We start from the raw sequence: 21,792 nt of genomic DNA, 5'->3' as shown, positions 1-21,792 counted from the left end.
AGTTCTCTACAATGAAAGTTTTAAATCTTTAAAGAAAGAGATTGAGGAAGACATCAGATGATGGAAGGAACTCCCAGGCTCATGGGTTGGAAGAATTAATATTGTGAAAATGACCGTCCTACCAAAAGTCATTTATAGATTCAATGCAATGCCAATCAAAATCCCTATGACATTTTTCACAGAATTGGAAAAAACCATCCTAAGATTCATATGAAAGCATAAAAGACCTCAGACAGCCAAAGCAACCCTGAGCACTAAAAGCAATGCTGGGGGGATTACTATACCAGATTTTAAACCATATTACAGAGCTATAGTCATGGTACTGGCACATGGTACTGGCACAAAATAGATCCATAGATCAATGGAACAAAATTGAAGACCCAAATATGAGTAATTCCAATTTCAGACACCTGATATTTGACAAAAGGGCCAAAAATATTCACTGGAAGAAAGACAGCATGTTCAGCAAATGGTGCTGGCAAAACTGGATCTCCATCTGTAGAAGGATGAAACTAAACCCCTATCTTTCACCCTGCACAAAAGTCAATTCCAAATGGATCAAGGACCTCAATGTAAAACCTGAAACTCTGACACTGTTAGAAGAAAACACTAGGAAAAACCTACAAGACACAGGTGTAGGAAAAGATTTTCTAAACTGGACACCAATTGCTCAGGAAACAAGATCAAGAATCAACAAATGGGACCTAATTAAACTAAAAAGCTTCTGTACATCAAAGGAGGCAACCAGGAAAGCAAATAGAAAACCCGCAGAGTGGGAGAAAATCTTCACCAGTGACACATCTGACAGAGTTTTCACATCCAGAATATATAATGAACTCAAAAACAATTAAAAGATGGGCTAAAGATCTAAACAGAGAGTTCTCAAAGGAAGAAATAAAGATGGCTAAGAAACATCTCAAAAAAGTGTTCAACATCGTTAGTAATTAGGGAAATTCAAATTAAAACCACCCTAAGGTATCACCTTATTCCAATCAGACTGGCTAGGACCAAGAGAACAAATGATACCAAATGCTGGTGAGGATGTGGAGAAAGGGGAACGCTCATTCAGTTCTGGTGGGATTGCAAACTTGTGCAACTCCTCTGGAAAACAGTGTGGCAGTGTGGAGAACTCTTAAAAAACTACAAGTGAACCTACCATTTGACCCAGTTATACCACTCCTTGGCATATATCCAAAGAATTCATCCTATCACAAAGACACTTGTACATCCATGTTTGTTGCTGCTCTTTTTACAATAGCTAAGAGATGGAAGCAACCTAAGTGTCCCCCAATTGACTAGTGATGCTAGATAGCCTTAGTTGTCAACTTGACAAGCCCTGGTGGAGAGAGAGCCTCAGTTGGGGAATCGCCTCCATTGGACTGGCTTGTGCTCATGTCTGTGGGCCTTTGTCTTGATTATTGAGTGATGTGGGAGGGCTAAGCCTATTGTGGGTGGTGCCAACCTTGGTCAAGTGGTCTTGTATTTTATAAGAAAAAAGATGGAACATGGGCCAGGGAAGTAAGCAGTTAAGCAGTGTTCCTTCATGCCCTGTTACCTGGAAGTTCCTCCCAGGACTATGGGGCAAGCTGTAGTCCCACCTCCTTCCTATGCTCCTCTGAAAGAGTCAATCAAGGGGAGCCAGTTACCACTCCCACCCAATCAGTTGACCTTACCTGAATGAGGGGGAGGGGCTAAGGACATATAAGCGGAGAACACCACAAGGCAGGTCTCTCACCATTTTGTGTGGCTATTGGAAAGCCACAGGATTTATGTTTGGGTGTGGACTTTCTAGCACAGCCATGAATGGGGAAGGAGGAGTGCCCACTCTTCTGTAAGTAAATCAGCACCCCAAGCTCAGCTAGCATGTCTAATAAACTCATTAAGATCCTGCAAACATCTGTTTTGGAGAATTCTTGCCTCATTCAGGTTGTCGTAAAGACAGTGGGAGGAGGGACTCAGATGCTACACATCTACATAGATGCTCAGCCAAGCCCAGCCCCTTATAAATTAAAGGTTTGTGGGCTATCAACATGAATTCCAGTCCTGCCCCAGTCTGTTCCATCAAGGGCTGTCCAGCCCTGCACCACTGATTATCAATTCATGAGTGGGGAAAATCTACATGAATGCCCAGCCATACCAGTCCAGCCCAGCTAAACCCTTAAAAAATAATCCATGTGTTAACACACCTATACTGATACCTAGCTCAGGCCTTCCCAGTCCCTTAAAAATTACAAGAGTGGGGTAGGGTAAGGTTGAGACCTTAGAAGACAACATGAGAGTGGCTGTTCTGCCTCCATCTGGATTAGATGCTGAGAACCCAGCAGACCGCCTAAGAGCACCTGGAACCGGCCTCCATATGGTGGTGAGCTCCCCCCAAATCATAGCTTACCCAACCCCCTAACTAGGATTATTTGAGGCCCCTCCCACAGCACCAGGGCAGACCTCAGACCTTAGCAGACAGCCTGAGAGTAGCTGTTCTGGCCTCTGTCTGGCTTAGATGCTGAGAACCCAGCAGACCGCCTGAGAGCATCTGATCTGCCCTCCACCTACTGTAGGGGCTGAGAACTCAGCAGACTGCCTGAGAGTACAAAAATCGGGCCTCCCCTTAGGGAACTTCCCAAATTGTGCTCTGAGTACTCACTAGTAGGGTTCAAACATTAGAAGGAAGCCTGAGTGTACCTGACTGGAGCCTGACTTGGGCTTCTGTGGGAACTCCTGAGTAGCTGATCAGAAGCCATCAGTTCCCTCCAAAATAAAATCTGAAAGAACCTAGACCAACCAGCTCTACAAACCCAATAAGAAAACAACTAAGGCACACCAATAATACAAACAGAAACAAACTTCAACTCAACCAAAGAAGACTTGATTTTCATTCCAGAACCACAAACTTTATACTGAATACAATATTGTATAACTGTAATAATTGAACTGTAAACCTAAAAATTTTTAGCCAATTTTCAAAGAGATGCATCTTAGCTCAGAAAATTGTTATTGAATATGTCAACGCTGTCATAACGAAATGCTTCTTCTAAGTATGTGGTTATTAAATAAATAATTTTTTTTTAAAAGTTATTTAGATAATTATTTCTCACTGATGATTTTGTTCCTAATCAGAAAATGCTGCTCAGATATAAGACTTTAAATCTTGGTCTACAATACTGTAGTGCCGACCTGTAACTAAGAGAGACAATCCGCTATTGTTCTAAAATGATAGCTAAATTTTTTTTCTCCCCCTATCTAGAAGCCTTTGAGAGGGAACTGACACTGATTCTAACCACTCCAACAGTTACCAAAATGCCTAAAAGCAAATCCTGAATCCATCACTCTGGAGTCCTGCCTTGGCAGACAAAAGAAAAATGAGGAGGAACCCAATAGAGGGATGCTTTTGGAAGCCCTTGTAAAAAATTCCAAAGGACTTTCACATGAACATTTGAAAATTGCCCTGTTCTGACTTTTTTCTAATTTCCTGTCTAGAACTTGTAATGCTACTCTTGCCTTTACTTCTCCTTCACATCTCCCATTCATGATTCAAGGACTTTCCTCTTCCCTTAGAGACAAGAGTTATACAATTTGGGAGTCTTTTAGATAGACCCTCTGAAGGGGTACTCCAATTGTCTCACCCTGTGTGAGTATGTTCAGCATGGAAGAAGCCAGAGCAGTCTGTGTCCTGATTCCCTATTGGCAATTTGGGTAACTTCTTCAGATGATGGTGTGATAAGAATAGCAGGTAGGAATTGGCTAGACAGTTAGGGAAAAAAGACCCCAAAGAAAAGTAACCAGTTTCTTGTCTAAAACTCACAATGTCCTTAGGCCTCTTAGCAACATACCCTGTTCCATTCCAAAGGCCAAAAATGTTTCTTGAAAGTATTTGGGAGCTTGTATCTAATCCTTAAAAGATTTTAGGGTTACCTCTTCAGAGGGGTGAGTGTTAAAAGTAGCAAAAAGCCCCATAAAAAAAATGAAAAAGAAAAAGAAGAAAGAGTACATGCAGTTATCTGAAAAAAGTGATGGGGAGATATGGGAGGAGGTGGAAGGGAGGGAGTGGGCATGGGTTTGATCAAAACACCTTATATGCCTGTATGAAATTCTCAATAAATTTTTTTTTTGTAAAAAAGCAATATATTCTGCCACCCTGTGAGCCCCTGCCTGAAGGAGCCCTCCCACACTCTGAAAACACTGGGTCTTCACAGTATTCTTTTTGATTTTTAGACAGGGTTTCATCATGTAGCCCTAGCTGACCTGAAACTTGCTGTGTAGATCAGGCTGGCCTCAAAGTCATAGGGACCCACCTGCCTCTGCCTTGAGCACTGGGATGAAAGGTGTACATGCTTCAGCATAAGAAATATTCTTCTCTCGGTGCTGGATTTAATTTTAGGTTGACAAACTACTGTCAGTAAAGCGTCTCATCCCATAATATTTGGAGATAATGTGAAAAAGGAATGAAATACTTGTTTAAAAAGTCTTGCCTATCTGAACATGATGAATTTTGGCATTCAATTTGTGCCTCATTCTAGACTACCTAAGATCGGTTAAAATCTCTGCAAGAATAGCACTGAGCACATGCAAAGAATTCACCCTTTATAACTGATGTCTTTGCGTCCTCTGACGCTGAAGACTTGAACACTGAGCTCCACTCTGTGTTCATGGGTCATGCTATGGAATGGTCAGAAGCCATTTACCATTTTCAGGTTATTCACAGAGGCCAGCACCCCAGGCTTGCCTAAGGGTGGTTCTGCCCAAGGCCACTGCACAGAGAGCCTGGTAACTGAGTTGTTGACAATATCCAGGATGGAGGTGGGATGTGCCCTGCTGTACTCTTGTCTTTGTACTCTTGCACAAAGCAGATGCCAGGGACACAACCCTGGGTCCATTACACAAGGATGAGGCTAGCACAGCCAGCTCCCTCCTACCTCACCATGTGCTGCTCCAGCCTGTGGTAAGCCAACTGAAGAGGGAGACAGGGCCTATGGAGGTCAGCTCTTCTCTGAGTGCTTTGGAGAACGAACAAGGAGAAATGTTTCTTTATCCTCTGGTGGGGAGCCCAGATAAACAAGACGATCCCATTTAGAGTCGCAAAAACAAATCTGCTGGCTCCAGTTTGAACTGCAAGATACACTAACTAACATATCCAGATCCTGAATTTCAGAGAACAAACAGTAAGGAATCTCTGCAAAATTAATGCGCTTGGAAGTTCAGACAAGCATTTTAAAAACCAGGGACGTATGTGTATGGTTATGTGTCTGAAAAATATAGGAGCCGAAAAAGATGGCTCAGCAGTTAAGAACGCTTACTGCTCCTGGCAAAGGACCCTACACTCATGCACACTTATCCATACACAGTCCTACATACATTCATACATGTCATTAAAAGAACTAAAATTTTAAAATTCAGAGAAAATGATACACACCAACCTGAAAACACTACTAATGGGCAGACATGCTTGAGGGTAACTTTCATTTAGTTTAAATAAAAATACTTTATTTCCAAAGTTTTATAAAACAATGACCATGTAAACAAGGGAGGAAAAAAAATTAAGGCCCTAATGCACGGTCTAAGCCTAAAAAGAAACTAGTGTGACGTGGAGCAGAGATGATCCATAATTTTGACTTCTGGGGTGAAGTTATCCCACTGCCCTAATACCAGGTCTGCCCAAACTACAAAACTTAGACGGGGACGAGTTCTGTGAGTGTGAGACTGGCAAGGGGCCAGGGTGGAGAAGGCAGCAGTTCCACCCTCCATCCCCAACTGCAGCACCTCCTGCTTCGTCCAGCATAGCTCAGCAGGCTCCCACACATGGCAATTCCCTTAAAACCCAACCAAGTCTGACCAGGGGCAAAAGGTACAGAGGAGGCACCAATGACAGGCAGATGGGGTGCATTTATCTCACAGGTACCAGGGGGCAGTAGCCTTGTAGGCACTGGGCAGCACAAAGACTACTGAGCAGCCCAACAGCTCAAAGGCCCTCCAAACCTTTCCTAGGGTGCATGCCCAGTGAGCAGGGACTAAGGCCCAGTTGAACCACTGCTGCTGGGAAGCCAGACAGGCACTCACCAAAAAGCTGGGAGGGGTTGGCATTGGTGGCCTTCTCGTAGTTGGTGAGTCCTTCATAGATGACTTTCCCCACGGCTGCATAGAGGCACTCCAGTTCCTCATACTTGGAGGCCACGCTGGAAGTACCTGAAATGGACATTGGGGCTGAGGTTAGGGCTATTAGGCCATGCAGTTCTCCCCAACAGATCAAGTCCCAGTTGTTGTCATGTCTACAACACAGGACAGTGTGGATGATGGCTCCCAGTTTATGCAGCAAAGGACAGCTTTTATGTAGAATGTGCTTACAGTATGCAAAACCTTTATGTTGCCCACTTCACAATATTTGCTGCCATTCTTTAATCTACCTTCATTTTATATCTGAAACAAAACCTTCAGCACATGAAGAACCAACTAACAAAGCAGACACAATGTGATGCTGTTAAGGTTTATGTCAAAACAAATGTTTTTAGGGGTTCTGGAGAAAAGATTCAACAGTTAAGAGGGCTTGCTGCTCTAACAGAGAACCTGGGTTCGGTTCCCAGCACCCACACCAGATGGCAAAGACGCCTATAACTCTAATTCCAGGAGATCTGATGCCATCTTCTGGCCCCCACAGACACTGCATGCACATGGTACAAATACATACAACATAGTTGCGCATACTCTCATAAAATAAACAAATCTGAAAAAAAACAAAAAAACTTCTTTAGGGGCTGGAGAGATGGCTCAGCGGTTAAGAGCACTAGCTACTCTTGCAGAGGATCTGGGTTCAGTTCCCAGTACCCACATGGCAGCTAACAACCATCCTTAACTCAAGTTCCAACGCCCTCATCTGGCCTCTGTGGGCATTGCACATATGTGGTACACTTACATTCATGCAGGTAAAACACTCATACACATGAAAATTTTTTTTAAGTTTTTTAAAAATTTTTCAAGAAAAGGTTGAGGTGCTGAAGAGATGACTTAGGTTAAGCATGCTGGCTGTGCAAGTGTGAGGGCCTAAGTCAGAATCTCCAGCAGCCAGTGAAAAGGCCAAGCATGGCTAGAAACGTGCCTGTGACACCAGTGCTGTGGGGCATGGAGACAGAAGGATCCCAGGGGCATGCTGCCTCCCAGCCTAGCTCCAGGTTCCATGAGACCCCATCTCTAAGGAGTAAGGCAGAGAGCCATAGAACAGAACACTCACTCTCCTCCTGTGGTCTCCAAGTGGACATGGGCACGCAAGCACACACACACTCACACAGACACACACTTATACACAAAAAGTTCTTTTGTGGAAAAAGAAAGAAAGAAACAGATTAAGAGCAAAACAAAGTGAGAGAGCAGAATGCTCACTATGGCGACCAAAGACCGGCTATTCTCAAGTATCGGGCACTAGGCCTAGCTGCCCAGCCCAAAGACAGGCACCGTAGGGGAAAGGTCACCTACTTGGCTCTGTGGGGAAGATGCTCATGAGACGAGACAAGAGGCTATGCACAGCCCGCAGCACTTTGGTGTTCCCACATGACATGCAGGCTGCGATGCCCCGCTGCAGAGGCTTGAAGCTGCTGAGGATGGCTGGAGACTGGAGCACAGTCAGCAGGAAGTTCAGTACTTCCAGTCCTGTGCAGATATTCCCATAGTTCACTTGGTTCGGCTGTTCCTAGGATGGGGAACACAGGCCATTGTTAGATGAAATAAATGGAGGAGTGACTCCAGAAAGACCCAAACCTACATGCCACCAAGTGTTTGGAGAGTAGGAGGAGCCACAGAAGAATGGATGCAGTATAGCTGTCCCAGCAGGTGGCCACCATGCACAGGAGGATGTGTGTGTCAGTAAACATTTAGTCAAGCTTCTCTTTAAAAGGTATTAAAACATTGAAAGTCAACGTTAAATATCACTTATATCACTAAAATCAGGACTAAAATACAAAGGTGCTATAATAGACTGTGCTTCCTTCTACCTACCTTTTAACTTAAAATATAATTCTTTCTGCCAGGCATGGTGGCGCACGCCTTTAATCCCAGCACTCAGGAGGCAGAGGCAGGCAGATCTCTGTGAGTTCGAGGCCAGCCTAGTCTACATAGTGTGTTCCAGGACAGCTGGGGCTACTGGAGACCCTGTCTCAAAAAAGACCCAAAAAAAAAAAAATTCTTTCCAAAGAGAAATATTTTTCAAGCTACATCATAATTTAAGATGATGGTACTATTAAAAATAAATAAAAACTGAGGGCCAGGCTTGGTGGTATACACCTTTATTCCTAGCACTTGGGAGGCAGAGGCAGGCGAATCTCTGTGAGTTCGAGGCCAGCTTGGTCTCCATAGCGAATCCAGGCCAGCTGGGGCTACAGGGAGACCCTGTCTCAAAAAGACCAAAAATAAATAAATTAAATAAATAAATACTGAATAAAATTTAAAATAATAGCACTGTTTGTAGGAAGCATAGGCATGCCTTCTGGGCACTTCCATTCCTAAGGTTCACACACAGTGTGCAGACTGTACAGTGTGGTGAGGTGAAGTCTCTTAACTCTCTTCAGCTGCCTCAGCCTTTTTAACAATAAATGCATCTGACACAAACTAATTCATCCTTTCAAAAGGACAACAGGGAAGGAATCTGAAGATAGAAGCCACAAACTACCAGAGAGAATCAGGACTTTATGGCCTTTCAGAGGTCTATAAAAACAGTGTTAACTTTTTAACAGTCAAAAACTATACTACTGGCTCTCTAAGCCCAGGAGCGAAAGCTTTCAAATTGCACCAAAACAACCAGACAAAGGGGGCCCAAGATGATAATGATGTGGGTGCCAGAAAAGCCACAGGATCAAGGTTTTCAGCTAAACAAGACCGAAGAACAACCAGGAACAGTTCTGAATGTTCATCATCTGCCTACGCCTTAGAGTCCCACGGTGTGTAAAAACTAGTTACTTGTCCATCGTGAGATTGTTTTAAAAAGCCAAATTTACTTGTGAAGGGTGCTATATAAATCACCTCAAACGGCTTATCTCCAGATAACTAGATCAATTTAAGGAATGCATTTGAAAAGCAAAAGGGGGCTTTGGTTGTATTCTAAGTATATTTGAGGCTGGGGAAAGCTGAAGTTCAAAACCATGTTTTCAGCTGGGTGTGGAGACCCAGGTCTTTAATTCCAGCACTCAAGAGGCAGAGACAATGAATCTCTGTGAGATCAAGGCCACCCTGGTCTACATAGTGAGTTCCAGGCCAGCTGAGGCCATAGAGAGACCCTATCTCAAAAAACATACAGAAAATCCATGTGTAGTTTAAGAATTCACCTCTACCTGTGCACCACAGCATATACATGCATGTATAAATAAATAAATCATAATAAAAATAAAATAGCCCAGGCAATAGCATCAGCTAACCACCTGGGTGCCCCCTCCCTGAGCAGAGCTAACAGACATGCACATGTACCACCGTCATCAGCAGTTTGTCAAACCACTGCAGTTTGAGCTCCGACTTGGACCACATATCCGGCCGTAATGCAGTCTTGAGAAGATTCACACAGCGGCGAGAGAGAACCTCCCCAGGGGAACCCGCAGTGTTGGTGTTGTCGTTGACCTACAGAAGCACACAAGATGACAGTCGAATGCAAACTTATAATCACTCCAAGAACAGGAGTGATATTTTGTATTTGTGCCGGCACTTGTGCACCCCAGCAATTCACCTCATGTCATGATCCCCAATGCCTGGCCTTGCCTGTGGGAACTCCTCGCCCACGCCCCCTCTCCTGCAACAGGTGTGACTGACAGCTGGGCCCCTGTGCCTCCCCATGGGGACACCCAGCACAGAGCCCCCAACACTGCAGGGAAACAAGGAATTATTTTCTGGTTGGACAACTCAATAGATTCTTTTCAGTTCTCAATAGTATTATTAAGATACATTTTGTCTGATAGTTTTAAGGATTGATGATCCCTCCAAATTTTAAAAAATCTAGAAGAATTTCATTTAGGTTGGGTTTTGAAAAGCAAAAAGAATGAGTTTCAGAAATGGATTCCCAGGAATTCTGTGACACCATAAATACTAATATAAATGATAAACCCCCACGCAAGGCACTTAAATAATTACACGTTGCACAAATTTCCTGTAAAGGGGGACGTCAACACTGTTATAAGCTACTGACTCATTCCCCACTTAAGAACACAGAAAAGAACACTAGGAAGAGAAATAACTGGACCAAGGTCCCTGGACTATACCACACGCCACCAACACCAAGATAATGTTAAATTACGAGATACACTGGGCCATAGGTAAGGGTGATGGCCACCAAGCCTGGCAACCTGAGTACTACATGGCAGAAGGAGAGAACAGACTCCCACAGTTGTCCTCTGACCTCTACATGCATGTCATATAGCTGTTAAATTTTTTTTTAAGTCGGGGCTGGAGAGATGGTCAGTGGTTAAGAACACTGGTCGTTCTTGCAGAAGACCCAGGTTCAAATCCTAGCACCCACATGGCAATTAACAACTGTCCGTTAACTCCAGTCCCAGGGGATCCAACAGTCTCTTCTGACCTCTGTGGGCATTGCACGACACAGGTGCACTTACCTACATGCAGGAAATACATGCATACACATAAAATAAAAAATTAAAAAAAAATTTTTTTCACGTCATGTCATTTCATGAACACTAAAAGAAACTGGGGGTAGGGGTGGGACCTATCAATAAAAAGGCACACACAGACAGCCAAGTGTGGTGTCACACACCTATAATCATAGTACTCAAAGGTCAAGATAGGATTGTGGATTTGAGGGCAGCCCAAGCTACATACAAATAAATGAACTTCAGTCATCTGTAACTCCAGGTCCAGGGGATCCAACGCTTTCTTCTGGCCTCTGCAGGCATAGCATGACATGGGTGCACTTACATACATGCAGGCATAACACTCATACATGTTAAATAAATAAATTAAATAAATAAATAAATAAATAAATAAATAGAGTTATTTTATTTTTTTTTTTAAAAAAAGAGAAAGGTAGATGTTGGTGCTGCCCTATGGTCTGTTTTATTTCCTTTGAGTCACTAGGGCCCTCTGTTCTGCAGTCTCATACCTGACAAGCCACTCGGATGAGGAAGTTTACCACGGTGTCCGTGTGCTGCTTGTCAATCGGCTTAGCAAGAAGAGAATCAGCTCCAGGCAGCGACTGGCTCCTCCCAAACACCTAGGAAAGGGCCGTCCTTTAGGACAGGGAGAGACAAGCATCTCCACAGGCGCTGGCTCCTCCAGCCAGCTGATGGGTACCAGCACCTCCCAGGGATGGATGGTGCCCTGAGCGTTACGGACTCCAGGGTCAGTGGGCCTCTGCCCTGTGAAGCTGAGGGACCTGGCAGGAGAGCACACAACTGACACACAAAGCTGCAGTAAGGAATGATGACGTCTGTAACGGACAGATGGAGTGACTGAGAAGCAGGCTGTAAGGGAAGAGAAACTGGGGCCAGGTACACAAAGAAGAGTCAGTGGGCAGAGACAAAGAGGGACGAGACCAGGAGTTGTTGCACTGCAGGGCTGACCCGGACAACTAGAGCATAGTGAGATGAGGGCCTGCTCCCCGGGATGGAGTGCTCGGTCAAGGTGCCAGCAAAGGCAGTCTGACTTAATTTTTAACTTTTAAATGATTATTAAAATGAACTGACAAAAACAGTATAGAGGTCCCACACACCCTTCATCCTGCTTCCCACTGAAACTGGAAAAACTTCACACTCTGCCTCGTGAGAAATGTGAAAGGGCAATAAACAGAGACAAGGACATGGAACTGCTGGCGGGAGGTACAGAGGTTGGGGGAGAAGAAACGGACAAGGCAGAGATGGGCCAGGCTTCTCCCTGGAGTCCTGACTGAGTGTGGGGCCACCTAAGTCAGTAGGCCAAGGAAAGCAGAGGAAAGGAACCCAGAAGTATTCTCAGCCGAGTCAGACCCCACAAGCCAGAGGATCCGATGCCAGGTAAGAACAGAGCTTGGGGCTACCAGGGCCACCGCATAACAGGTAAAAACCCAATGCTAGAGACCCTCTTGGAAGCTGCCCTCCGGAAAAGTGGGGACGAGTTATCTGTTTAAACATTAAGCAAAGGGTGGGAGCAATGGCTCATGCCTTTAATCCCAGAACTCGGGAGGCAGAGGCAGGTGGATCTCTGAGTTGAAGTGAGGCCCTGTCTAAAAAAGTAAAAATAATTTAGTGGTGTGTGTGTGTTTTCCTTTTCTTGCTTCAAAGTGCTTTTCTTTGTTCTGTTCTTTCTGTTATTTGTTTTTTTAAGGGGTTAAGGGATTGCTGTGAATGGAACCCAAAGTCCTAAATATGCTAGGCAAGACCTCTACCACTAGGCCATACCCCAAGTCCCTCACTGGGGGATTCTAGGCAGGTGTTCTATCACTGAGCCACATCTCCAGCCCCTGACTGGGGGATTCTAGGCAGGTGCTCTACTACTGCCCACTCCCCCGTCCCCTTACTTGGATTCTAGACAGATGGTCTACCATTGAGCCACATCCCAGTACCTCAGTGAGGAAATCTGGGCACACAGATTCAACACAAGTGCTCTACAGCTGAGTCACAGCCCCATCTTTCAAGGTGTTCCTCTTACAGCCTTTCTGCAAATAACAACTATTACCAACAAAACTCTGATGGTGTTAAGCCAGTGCCGGAAAAAAAAAAAAAAAAAAAGTCATAAAACTTGAGAAAGATCTGGAATGGGTGCTGTGTTTCCAGCTGTCTCTTCTACAGTTGGCTGACATGGGAAGTGCATGAAATAGACGCAGACTTCAGGAGGCCCCTGGCACCCACAAGAAAAGCAAGGACACCAGCCCCCCAAGGAAAGCATGAGTTCTTACTGCGCTTATGGCTCCGGTGGCGGCCCTGAAGCGTTTCACTTCCTGGGCAGAGTCCACGGACAGGCCTCTTTTAATGGAGGATGAGACAGAATTGACGCCGTCTCCGACGGAATTTGCATCCATGTCTGAATCCGGCTTAAACACACACACACACCCAACTTTACTGACTTGCTTCCCAGAAGTGTAAAGAACCAATCAGAGGTCACACAGGGCTGACATTCTTACCTGCTGGTCTTTGATCCTCTGAAGTTCCCACTTGATGACAACTTCAGAAAGGTCCACAGCCAGCCTCCTCTGCTCAATGGTGACACTAGGCGTGAAGCCCAGTCTCTGCATGGCACTGACCATGTGCTGCACCAAGTGGTGCCGCACTGGGTAGTACACCTGTGGACATGGGACCAAGGTCACACCAGCTGTGCACACACACATTCATCCTAGCATCCCAGCCTCACACCTGAGGGTTCTGCGTCTTATCTTTGCCAAGTGTTTTCTCCCTGCTCCTCCAGGCTCCTAATGATGTGATGCTGTATTTCAGTCTACCAGAACCAACTGAAGACAGGACTTGTGTATGAATCCCAAGTGGAAAGTCTAGTCACATCCATCAAACTTCAGACTTGACACCATAGAAGTTCCACACACTCCAAGAAGTGATTTCCAATTCAAAGAGTGTGCCATGCAAGAGCAAGTTTTTGAATTCACTCCTTTCTCCTAAAGTCCACAGCAACTTTTTTTTTTTTTTTTTTTTTGCTCTTTTTGAAGCAGGGCTTCCCTGTAGCCCGAGCTGTCCTAGAATTCACTATGTAGACCAGGCTAACCCTTGAACTCACAGAGATCCACCTGTCTCTGCCTCCCAAGTGCTGGGACTACAGGTGTGCGCCACCACGCCCGGCTTATGAGCAACGTTTACAAAGGGCCAAACCCAAGTGGGGTTAGCTACCGGAACGCTAGCCACGGGAGTATCTCTGCAGCTGAGTTACCAAAATCTAGACTCACCAACAGCCACCTCCACCTGAGTGATAGCTTATCGCATGGGAAAACAAGAGCTTACAATAATATAGTGCGGATGTGGTGGGGCACGCCTTTTAATCTCAGCACGCCTTTAACCACTGAGCCATCTCTCCAGGCCCCCATGTTGTAAATTATTTAAAAAAAAAAAAAAAAAAAAAGGAAAGAAAAAGGAGTCTTTCCATGTATTAGAAGTCATGGCAGCTTTATAGATATTTAAAAACCAAAAAAAACTTACCAAATAGGTACAGAAATGGTGGTATAATTTAATTTTGAAACTGAAAATAAATGAGCCAGGTGTGGTGGCATACACCTTTAACACCAGCACTCTGGAGGCAGAGGCAGGCAGGTCTCTGAGTTCAAGGTCAACATGGTCTACATAGCAAGTTCCAGGCCAGCCAGGGCTACATAATGAGACCTATCTCAAAAGAAAAAAAAAAAGTAGTCTCTCATCAGGGAGAAAGCAGGCCAGGACTGCACAGGAGCCATCTCTAGTCTCAGAGTCATGCATACACACTTCAGTTAATCACTGACCTGGAAGTTGCTCTCACTAAAAGGTAAATAGCCACCTTACTGTAGAAAGAGAAGCCAAGGCCAAGGCTCACACAGGCCCTTCTGGTGTCCTTCCACCCACCTCCCTCCACCCACCTTAAAGTGCTGCACTATGAGGTGCAGAATATGCACCAGCTGTGGAACTGTGTGCCCCTCCTCCACAATGATCTTCCTGGTCCAGTGGGTCAGCATCTGATGTCCATCCTCCATGCGGGCTGGAACTGCTGGGGTCAAGATGGCCATCGCTTGTCTCACAATCGCTCGGGCTTCCATCGCGTGAGCCTTGAGAAGACTATGGAAAACCTAGAAACAGAAATGCCTTGCATAGAATCCAGGGCCTAGGGCATGCTGGGGCAAGTGCTGACACCAGGGTGTGACATGTAGAAAACTAAAGGACTCAGAAATACTAGAAACATATCATTTCTTTCTCTTCCATTAAGTATTCATCAATGAAGGGCTGGAGAGATGGCTAAGCAGTTAAGAGCACTGGCTGCTCCTGCAGAGGGCCTGGATTAGAGTCCCAGAACCCACATGGTGGCTAACAACTGCCTATAACTCCAGTTCTAGGGGATCTGACATCCTCTTCTGACCTCCTTGGGCATTGCATGGCATGAGTGAACTTACATAATGCAGGCAACACACTCATACACATAAAATAAAAATAATACTTTTTTATAGTGTTCATAATGAATACGACCCCTCTATAGCCTAAAGCACGCGCAGTGTTTCATGCCTGTGCTAGGCTAGGCCAGGGCACATAAACACCACACAACTTCCACCTGGCACAATTAGAAGTTATCTGAAGTATACAGATCATATGGCTCTGGCTACAGTGTGGCCAACAGAGGAAGACCCAACATCAGAGACAGTGCAAAGTCTGCTTAAATCACAGAACTGAGGGCAGAGGGGACAGAAGAAGGTAGGAAGCAGTACTGTCACCACCAAGTGCAAGGAGGAAAGCGCCTAAGAGATGGCTGTTGGCCTTTTCAGGCTGGACAACTGGGGAGAGCAGTGCTGGCCACAGGGCCTGGAGTGACTCTGGGAGGGGACGACTGGCTGAGTCTGACCTTTCAACAGGTGCCAATTCACTCAGAGAAAACTACCAGAGATTGCATGAGGACAAGAGCTACAACTGAACGATGCTGAATGCACCAAACTTGTGAGGAAACTAATCTCAACCCAGTGTCGCCTGTCATCATAGCCACTAAACCATGAAACGAGGAAATCCTTCCCAAGCTATCAACACGAGGGAGGGGACATGAGATGAGGGATCAAAGTGCCCACTACACTGTTTTTGGCTAAAAAGAACATACAGACTGGGACCTTTGAGGATGATGAGTCCAGTTCAGGGCCAGGCTGGGTAACACAGCAACAACTGTGGGATTTTGTTTTTTTGTCTTTTTGAGATTGGGTCTCTAGCCACAGCTGGCCTGGATTCACTATGGCCTCGAACTCAGAGATCTGCCTGTCTCTGCTGGGATTAAATGAGTGAGCCACCAGGCCCAGCACAAGAACTGTGTTTTTTAAAAATAAATTAGGAGCTGGAGAGATGGCTTTGCAGTTAAAAGCACTTCCTGCTCTTGTAGAGGACCTGGGTTTAGTTCCCAGCACCCATAAGGAGGCTAACAAGCATCTGAAACTCCAGTTCCAGGAGATCTGACACCCTCTTCTGACCTCTAGGGGCACTGCACACCCAGGGGCATACCTATATATCCTCAGACAAAATACACAAAATAAAAATAAGTTTTAAAAGAATCTTTAAAATATAAATTAAATAGCCAGGCATGGTGACACACGCCTTTAATCACAGCACTCCAGAGGCAGAGGCAGGTGGATCTCTGTGAGTTCAAGGCCAGCTGGGGCTAAAGGGGAGACCCTGTCTCAAAAAAAGTAAAATAAAATAAAAATAAATGTTTCAATGGAAGGTTAGAATTAGAGGCTAAGGGCCAGCGAGATACTCATCAGGAAAAGTGCTTTGCCAGACAAACCTGACAGCCCGAGTCTGATCGCCAGAACCCACACGAAGGTGGAAGGAGAGACCCAGCTCCAGAGCTGCTGATCTCCACATGGATGCTGTGGCTCATGCACCCATCTGCACATGTATCAAATATACACAATAATAAATAAAATAAAATAAAATAATTTAAAAGGATTAGAAGCCAAAATGCAGGGTAGAGGAATTTGATATGGGAAAGTGAGATATTTCATTCAAAAGCAAGGCTGTAAGGGAACTGAGGGCAGAGCAGTGACGGGGGAGGGAGAGGGCGTACATCTGTGATAGAGGAGAGGTCACACTGCAAGGCTTTGCTTTGTAACTCCCTCTCAAATTTTCTTTCCTTGTGATATAATAACAATCAACACTGCATTTCTGTCTGTTCCACCCTTAGGTTCAACAGCACCTTACATACTCTTTTGTTGTGTGTCTGTCTACCATCCAAATACAGAACCTTTTTGTCTCTCAAACTGAAATTGTCCCTGTTAAATACAGGCTTCCACTTGGGAGGCTGAGGCAGGAAGATCACTATAAGTTCAAAGACAGCCTGGAGCTAGAGTGAGACACTGTCTCAATAAACAAAAATGGGCTGGAGAAATAGCTCAGCAGTTAAGGGAGCTTGCTGCTCCTGCAGAGGACCCAAGTTTAGTTCCCAGGAACCCCACGGTGGCTCTGTTGACGTCATACGCTTTCACTCCACATAGACCAGGCACACATACAGGAAAGCAAAACACTTGCACAAAAAGAAATAAATAAATGGTAATATTAATAAATACTAGCTTCCCAATGCTGTCTCTCAGCAATAAATGATAATAATAAGTACTAGCTTCCTAATGTTGTACCAGAAAAGGAGAATACTACAGTGACTGTTGCTCATAGTTTTTATAAGGCAGGGATGAGCCTTTTCTTTGAGTGGCACTGGGAAAAGATAACAGGAAAGGAGAGGCTGTACAGGGGGCAAGGCCTACCCATCAGAGAACGCATGTGAATGTGGGGACACGGGAGGGAGCCCTGCCAAGTACCTGGAGGACAATTTTCTTATGGATGGCGAACTTGGCAATGATGTGCGCCAGCAGCAGGTGTCCACTGTATTTGCATGCAGGATCCACACAGGCCTTAGAGAGCAGGCAAGGCCACGCAAAGGTCATCAGGCGGCGCAGCTTGCTGTTCCGGTTCTTGTTGTTGTCATGGATGTGGTGGGGGGCATGTTCCACCAGCAGTGTGGCATACTGTAGGAGGTAGATCCGCAGGGAGTCCAGCATGTCGGCTTGCTTCTCTGGGTCCAGGACCTGCCAGGAAAGACGAGCAGGGAGGAGCTCACCTTGAATTTTGGACTGTGCTATCCAACGATGGTAACAATTATGGTAGCATAAGTCTGAACCTTAAAAGTACATTTTTGCCTGGCATGGTGGCACATGCCTTTAATCCCAGCAGTTGGGAGGCAGAGGCAGGTGGATCTCTGTGAGTTTGAGGCCAGCCTGGTCTACATAGTGAGTTCCAGGCCAGCTGGGGCTACAGGGAAACCTGTCTCAAAAAGACCAAAAAAAAGTACATTCTTAGGGGCTGGCAAGATGGCTCAATGGATAGAGGAACTTGCTATCAGGCCTGATGACCTGAGTTCAATCCCTGGAACCCAAATGGTGGAAGGAGAGAACTGACTTTCCCAAGTTGTCCTCTGACCTCCACCCATGTGCATACATATCCGCACACTACACACACACACACACACACACACACACACACACACACACACGCTCAAGCCCTAAAGGAAATCTTTTTCCCACAAACCCCTACCACATACATATATGTTCACTCATCTACAAAGCCCTGCCCCGCAGAGGCTGCTGGGGACGCCACCTTGGATATGAACACGCTGGTGATGCTTTCTGGGTTGTCTCCTTCTGGGTTGGGAGGTCCTAAGAGCTGTTCTCCTTCCCCCTTCTCAAAGCTGTACAAGAAAGCAGGATTCAAGATGTGCTGCAGAACCTACAGAGGAGCAGAAGTGAAGGACAGCCATACAATGTATTTCTGCAGTGAGGAAACAAGACTTTTCCCATCCTGCACCATCAACTTAGGGCTTGGCTAAGAGAGGAGCTGCTCATCCTGACTTCCAGCCAAATGGTAACTAAAAACATCAGAGGAGCCAGGCATGGTGGCACATGCCTTTAATCCCTGCACGGGAGGCAGAAACAGGTGGATCTCTGTGGGCTCAAGGTCTACATGGCAGCCTGGTCTATGTAGCAGTTTCAGGCCAGCCATGGCTACATAGTGAGACCCTGTATCAATAAACATACACTTTGGGAAGAGAGCCCCAGCCTCGGCCTGCTTCCTCTTCTTGCTTCATTTTCCAACATAAGAAAACCAACAATCTACTCTTGCAGGTGGGCTTACCTGAGGATCTGCCCTGTGCTCCGAAGCAGCAGCTTCATTCAGACTATTCATAGCCCAGACCACTGTGTCCACATCTGCAGCAGGGCCAAGGTTCCAGGAAACCACCTCAGCACCTGATGCCATCTCCTGTGTCACTGTGGACTCAGCACCTGCTGCCATCTCCTGCGTCACTGTGGACTCACCTTTGCTTTCAGCTCATCGCCAAAGTTGGGCTCGTTAAAATCCACAAAGCGAAAAAACAAGGTACGTTTCTGAGCGATGCTGTAGTTTTTGGGGATCTCTTCTTCCATATACTCTTTCAAGAAGGTCATATTACAGAGGAAACGGCCAGTGAAGGCTCGGAGCAGCTGGAACAGCAACTCTATGTCTCCATAGTTCCTTCTGAAGGGTCAGAGCAAGAAAGATGTCAGCACAAGGCAGGTCTCTAACTCCTAGCCTCCCTGGCTTGCGCTTTTCTTCTTTCCTTTTTCCATTTTTTATGTATGTGTGGTGTGCACGTGTGTGGGTGCATATGCACATGTGCACCTGCGTGTGGAAGCCAGAGGCTGACATCAGGAATCCTCCTCCATCTATCTTCTACTTAATCACAGAGACAGGGTCTCTCAATTAAACTCAGAGTTCACTGATTAAGGCTAACCTCACTAGCAAGCTTGCGCTGGGTATCCCCCAGTCTCTGCCTTCTGAGGATGGAATTACAGGTGGGCCCCCACACCCACCAGGCAGTTCCTAGGTTTCTGGGCTACAAACTCCCATCCTCACACTTGCACATAGTACTTTAACCACTGACCCATCTCCTCAGCCCCGATATGTGCTTTAAAGCCTTGAGTTACTACCCATCCTCTGTAACAAATCTGACCACACATACCCAAGGAGCCACAGCCCATTAGGGGCAAGGCCACAGTCCAATTGGATGGATGAAGCTAGAGGAACTCACTTGCAGTAGTTCAGCAGACAGAAGGCCAACAGCTTGGGTTCCTTCCAGTTGGTGGCAGCCATGTTCTCCTTACGGTGCCTTTCTTGGAAGGTCTCACTCACCCACACTCTCTTCAGCTGATTCACCAGAGAGTGTTGATTGGCTAGCCAGGCATCATCATTTTTAACAATGATGCTTATGATCTGACACAGAAGAGGCAATCATCAGGGAACTACAGCTCAGCCTACCATGGAGCGGGGAATTGGGGTCCCTAGTGAAGACATGCTACCTTGATGGCCTGGAACTGGAGGTCCAGGCGCATGGTGCTGGTGCTGGGCGAGCCGGGGCGCACAGCCGTCTGTGCTCCACCTGGCAGCAGCAGGGTGATGAACCTGTTGGGGTTGGCTGCCAACACGTCCCGCAGGGGCCTGGCGTCCTTGTGTTTTAAAAAACTCTGAAAGCACAAGAATCCAGAAAGCTGCTTTGACTGGATCCAAAGCATAAAGGTTGGGAAACAGGAATCTTAGATTACTGGTAAATCTCTACAAGTTAAAAACAAACCTCAAAATCACTGGAAGAACCCTTGTAAAAAGATTTTAGAGGTTAGAGTGATGGCTCAGCACTTAAGAACACTTGGTGCTTTGAAAGGACTCAGGTTCCATTCCCAGTACCACTCCCGACAGCTCAAACCCCGGGGATTCAACACCCTCTTCTGGCTTCTGTGAGCACTTGCATGTACCTGGTGCACATACAAACACTCGGGCACACACACATTCACATAAAATAAACCTTTTTTTTTTTTGAGACAGGGTCTTATTAAACAGCTTGAGTGTCCTAGAATTCCTATGTCAATCAGATTACCCTTAAACATACAAAGATCCACCTGCCTCTGCCTCCAAAATGCTGAGATTAAAGGTGTGCACCGCCACCCCAACTAAATCTTTTTTCTAAAAGATGCTTTTAAATAAATAATAATCACCCCCCACCTTTTTTTGAGTTTTATTTTTATTTTATGTGCATGAATGGTTTTGTCCGTACATATTTAAGTGAACCATGTGTGCAATGCCCAGAGGCCAGAAAAGTGTGTTAGAGTTACAGAGGGTTGTGAACCACCATGTAGCTGCTAGGATCTGAACCCAGGTCCTCTGCAAGAGCAAGCAGGCTCTTAACTGCTGAGCCACCTCTCAGGCCCCAATAATCATCTTTTTGATTATGAATTTCTAATCCTACCCATGAATTCATTTGCTACAACCACCAAATTCTAGAAAGAGTGACTCCTGGGTCTGGACTTTTCATATACAATCAAACAGCAATGACGTTTTCAACATCCAACTCTCTCTGAGAAATGTGAAGCCAGGACACCCAGGGGTGAAATGTGAATTTGCCAACTGGGCACACTAGCTGACAACACTCTGCAGGGCCCGATTACAGTCATGCTCTGCCCACCACAGTCACACTGGCTGATGCCACTCTGCAGGAACCCATCACAGCATCAGTCATACTGGCTGAAGGTCCCACTGCAGCCCCTCCAGTTCTTACCATGAACATTCGGCTCCACTGGGGATCATTCAAAGTTGCTTCCATCATGAACAGCTCTACTGTCTGGGAGGGATGCCGGGTCAGGAACTTGATTAGAGGCTCTCTGAATGGACTGCCCGCCTAAAGAAACACAGGAGATTGCTACATACAACACCTTGCCTTCTCAAGGCCCATCCAGCTGTCAACGTGGAAGAGTATACCGACCCCTGCCAACTGCACCATAATCAAGTATTAGTATCTAGATCCATACACTGTTCCATTATCCCATTTAAAGTACAACAAAGTGAGTTGGGCACAAAGGAACACTCCTGCAATCCCAGCACTTGGGAAGCTAAAACCAGAGGACGGTTGCAAGTTCAAGGCCAATCTGGGATATATAGCAAGACACTATCTTAAAAAAAAGACTGTGTCAGCAGGGCGTGGTGGTACACGCCTGTAGTCCCAGCACTTGGGAGGCAGAGGCAGGTGGATCTCTGTGAGTTCAAGGCCAGCCTGGTCTACATAGTGAGTTCCAGGTCAGCTGGGGCTACAGGGAGACCCTGCTTCAAAAAGACA

At 45.8% G+C, this 21,792-nt stretch overlaps 1 protein-coding gene across 8 annotated transcripts in view; it reads right to left on the bottom strand.

Annotated features, from left to right (window-relative positions):
• Trrap (transformation/transcription domain associated protein) overlaps positions 1-21,792 on the bottom strand; it is a 123,430-nt gene that overhangs the window by 47,496 nt on the left and 54,142 nt on the right. For all 8 annotated transcript variants that reach the window (XM_029559093.1, XM_029559096.1, XM_029559097.1 and 5 more), the window contains 13 exons: positions 21,238-21,357; positions 19,988-20,152; positions 19,720-19,901; positions 18,968-19,166; positions 18,252-18,380; positions 17,417-17,683; positions 14,498-14,704; positions 13,070-13,228; positions 12,845-12,979; positions 11,075-11,185; positions 9,439-9,585; positions 7,459-7,672; positions 6,052-6,177 (listed from right to left, as the gene is read on the bottom strand). In XM_029559093.1, coding sequence (XP_029414953.1) covers positions 6,052-6,177; positions 7,459-7,672; positions 9,439-9,585; positions 11,075-11,185; positions 12,845-12,979; positions 13,070-13,228; positions 14,498-14,704; positions 17,417-17,683; positions 18,252-18,380; positions 18,968-19,166; positions 19,720-19,901; positions 19,988-20,152; positions 21,238-21,357 — 2,161 coding nt within the window. The remainder of the gene's footprint in view (positions 1-6,051; positions 6,178-7,458; positions 7,673-9,438; positions 9,586-11,074; positions 11,186-12,844; positions 12,980-13,069; positions 13,229-14,497; positions 14,705-17,416; positions 17,684-18,251; positions 18,381-18,967; positions 19,167-19,719; positions 19,902-19,987; positions 20,153-21,237; positions 21,358-21,792) is intronic.

This window comes from Nannospalax galili, unplaced genomic scaffold, assembly GCF_000622305.1.
Source record: "Nannospalax galili isolate Female #2095 unplaced genomic scaffold, S.galili_v1.0 scaffold809, whole genome shotgun sequence".
Classification (NCBI taxonomy): domain Eukaryota; kingdom Metazoa; phylum Chordata; class Mammalia; order Rodentia; family Spalacidae; genus Nannospalax; species Nannospalax galili.
The sequence above is the reverse complement of the archived record's forward strand: the minus strand, read 5'-3'. Positions and strand labels throughout refer to the sequence as shown.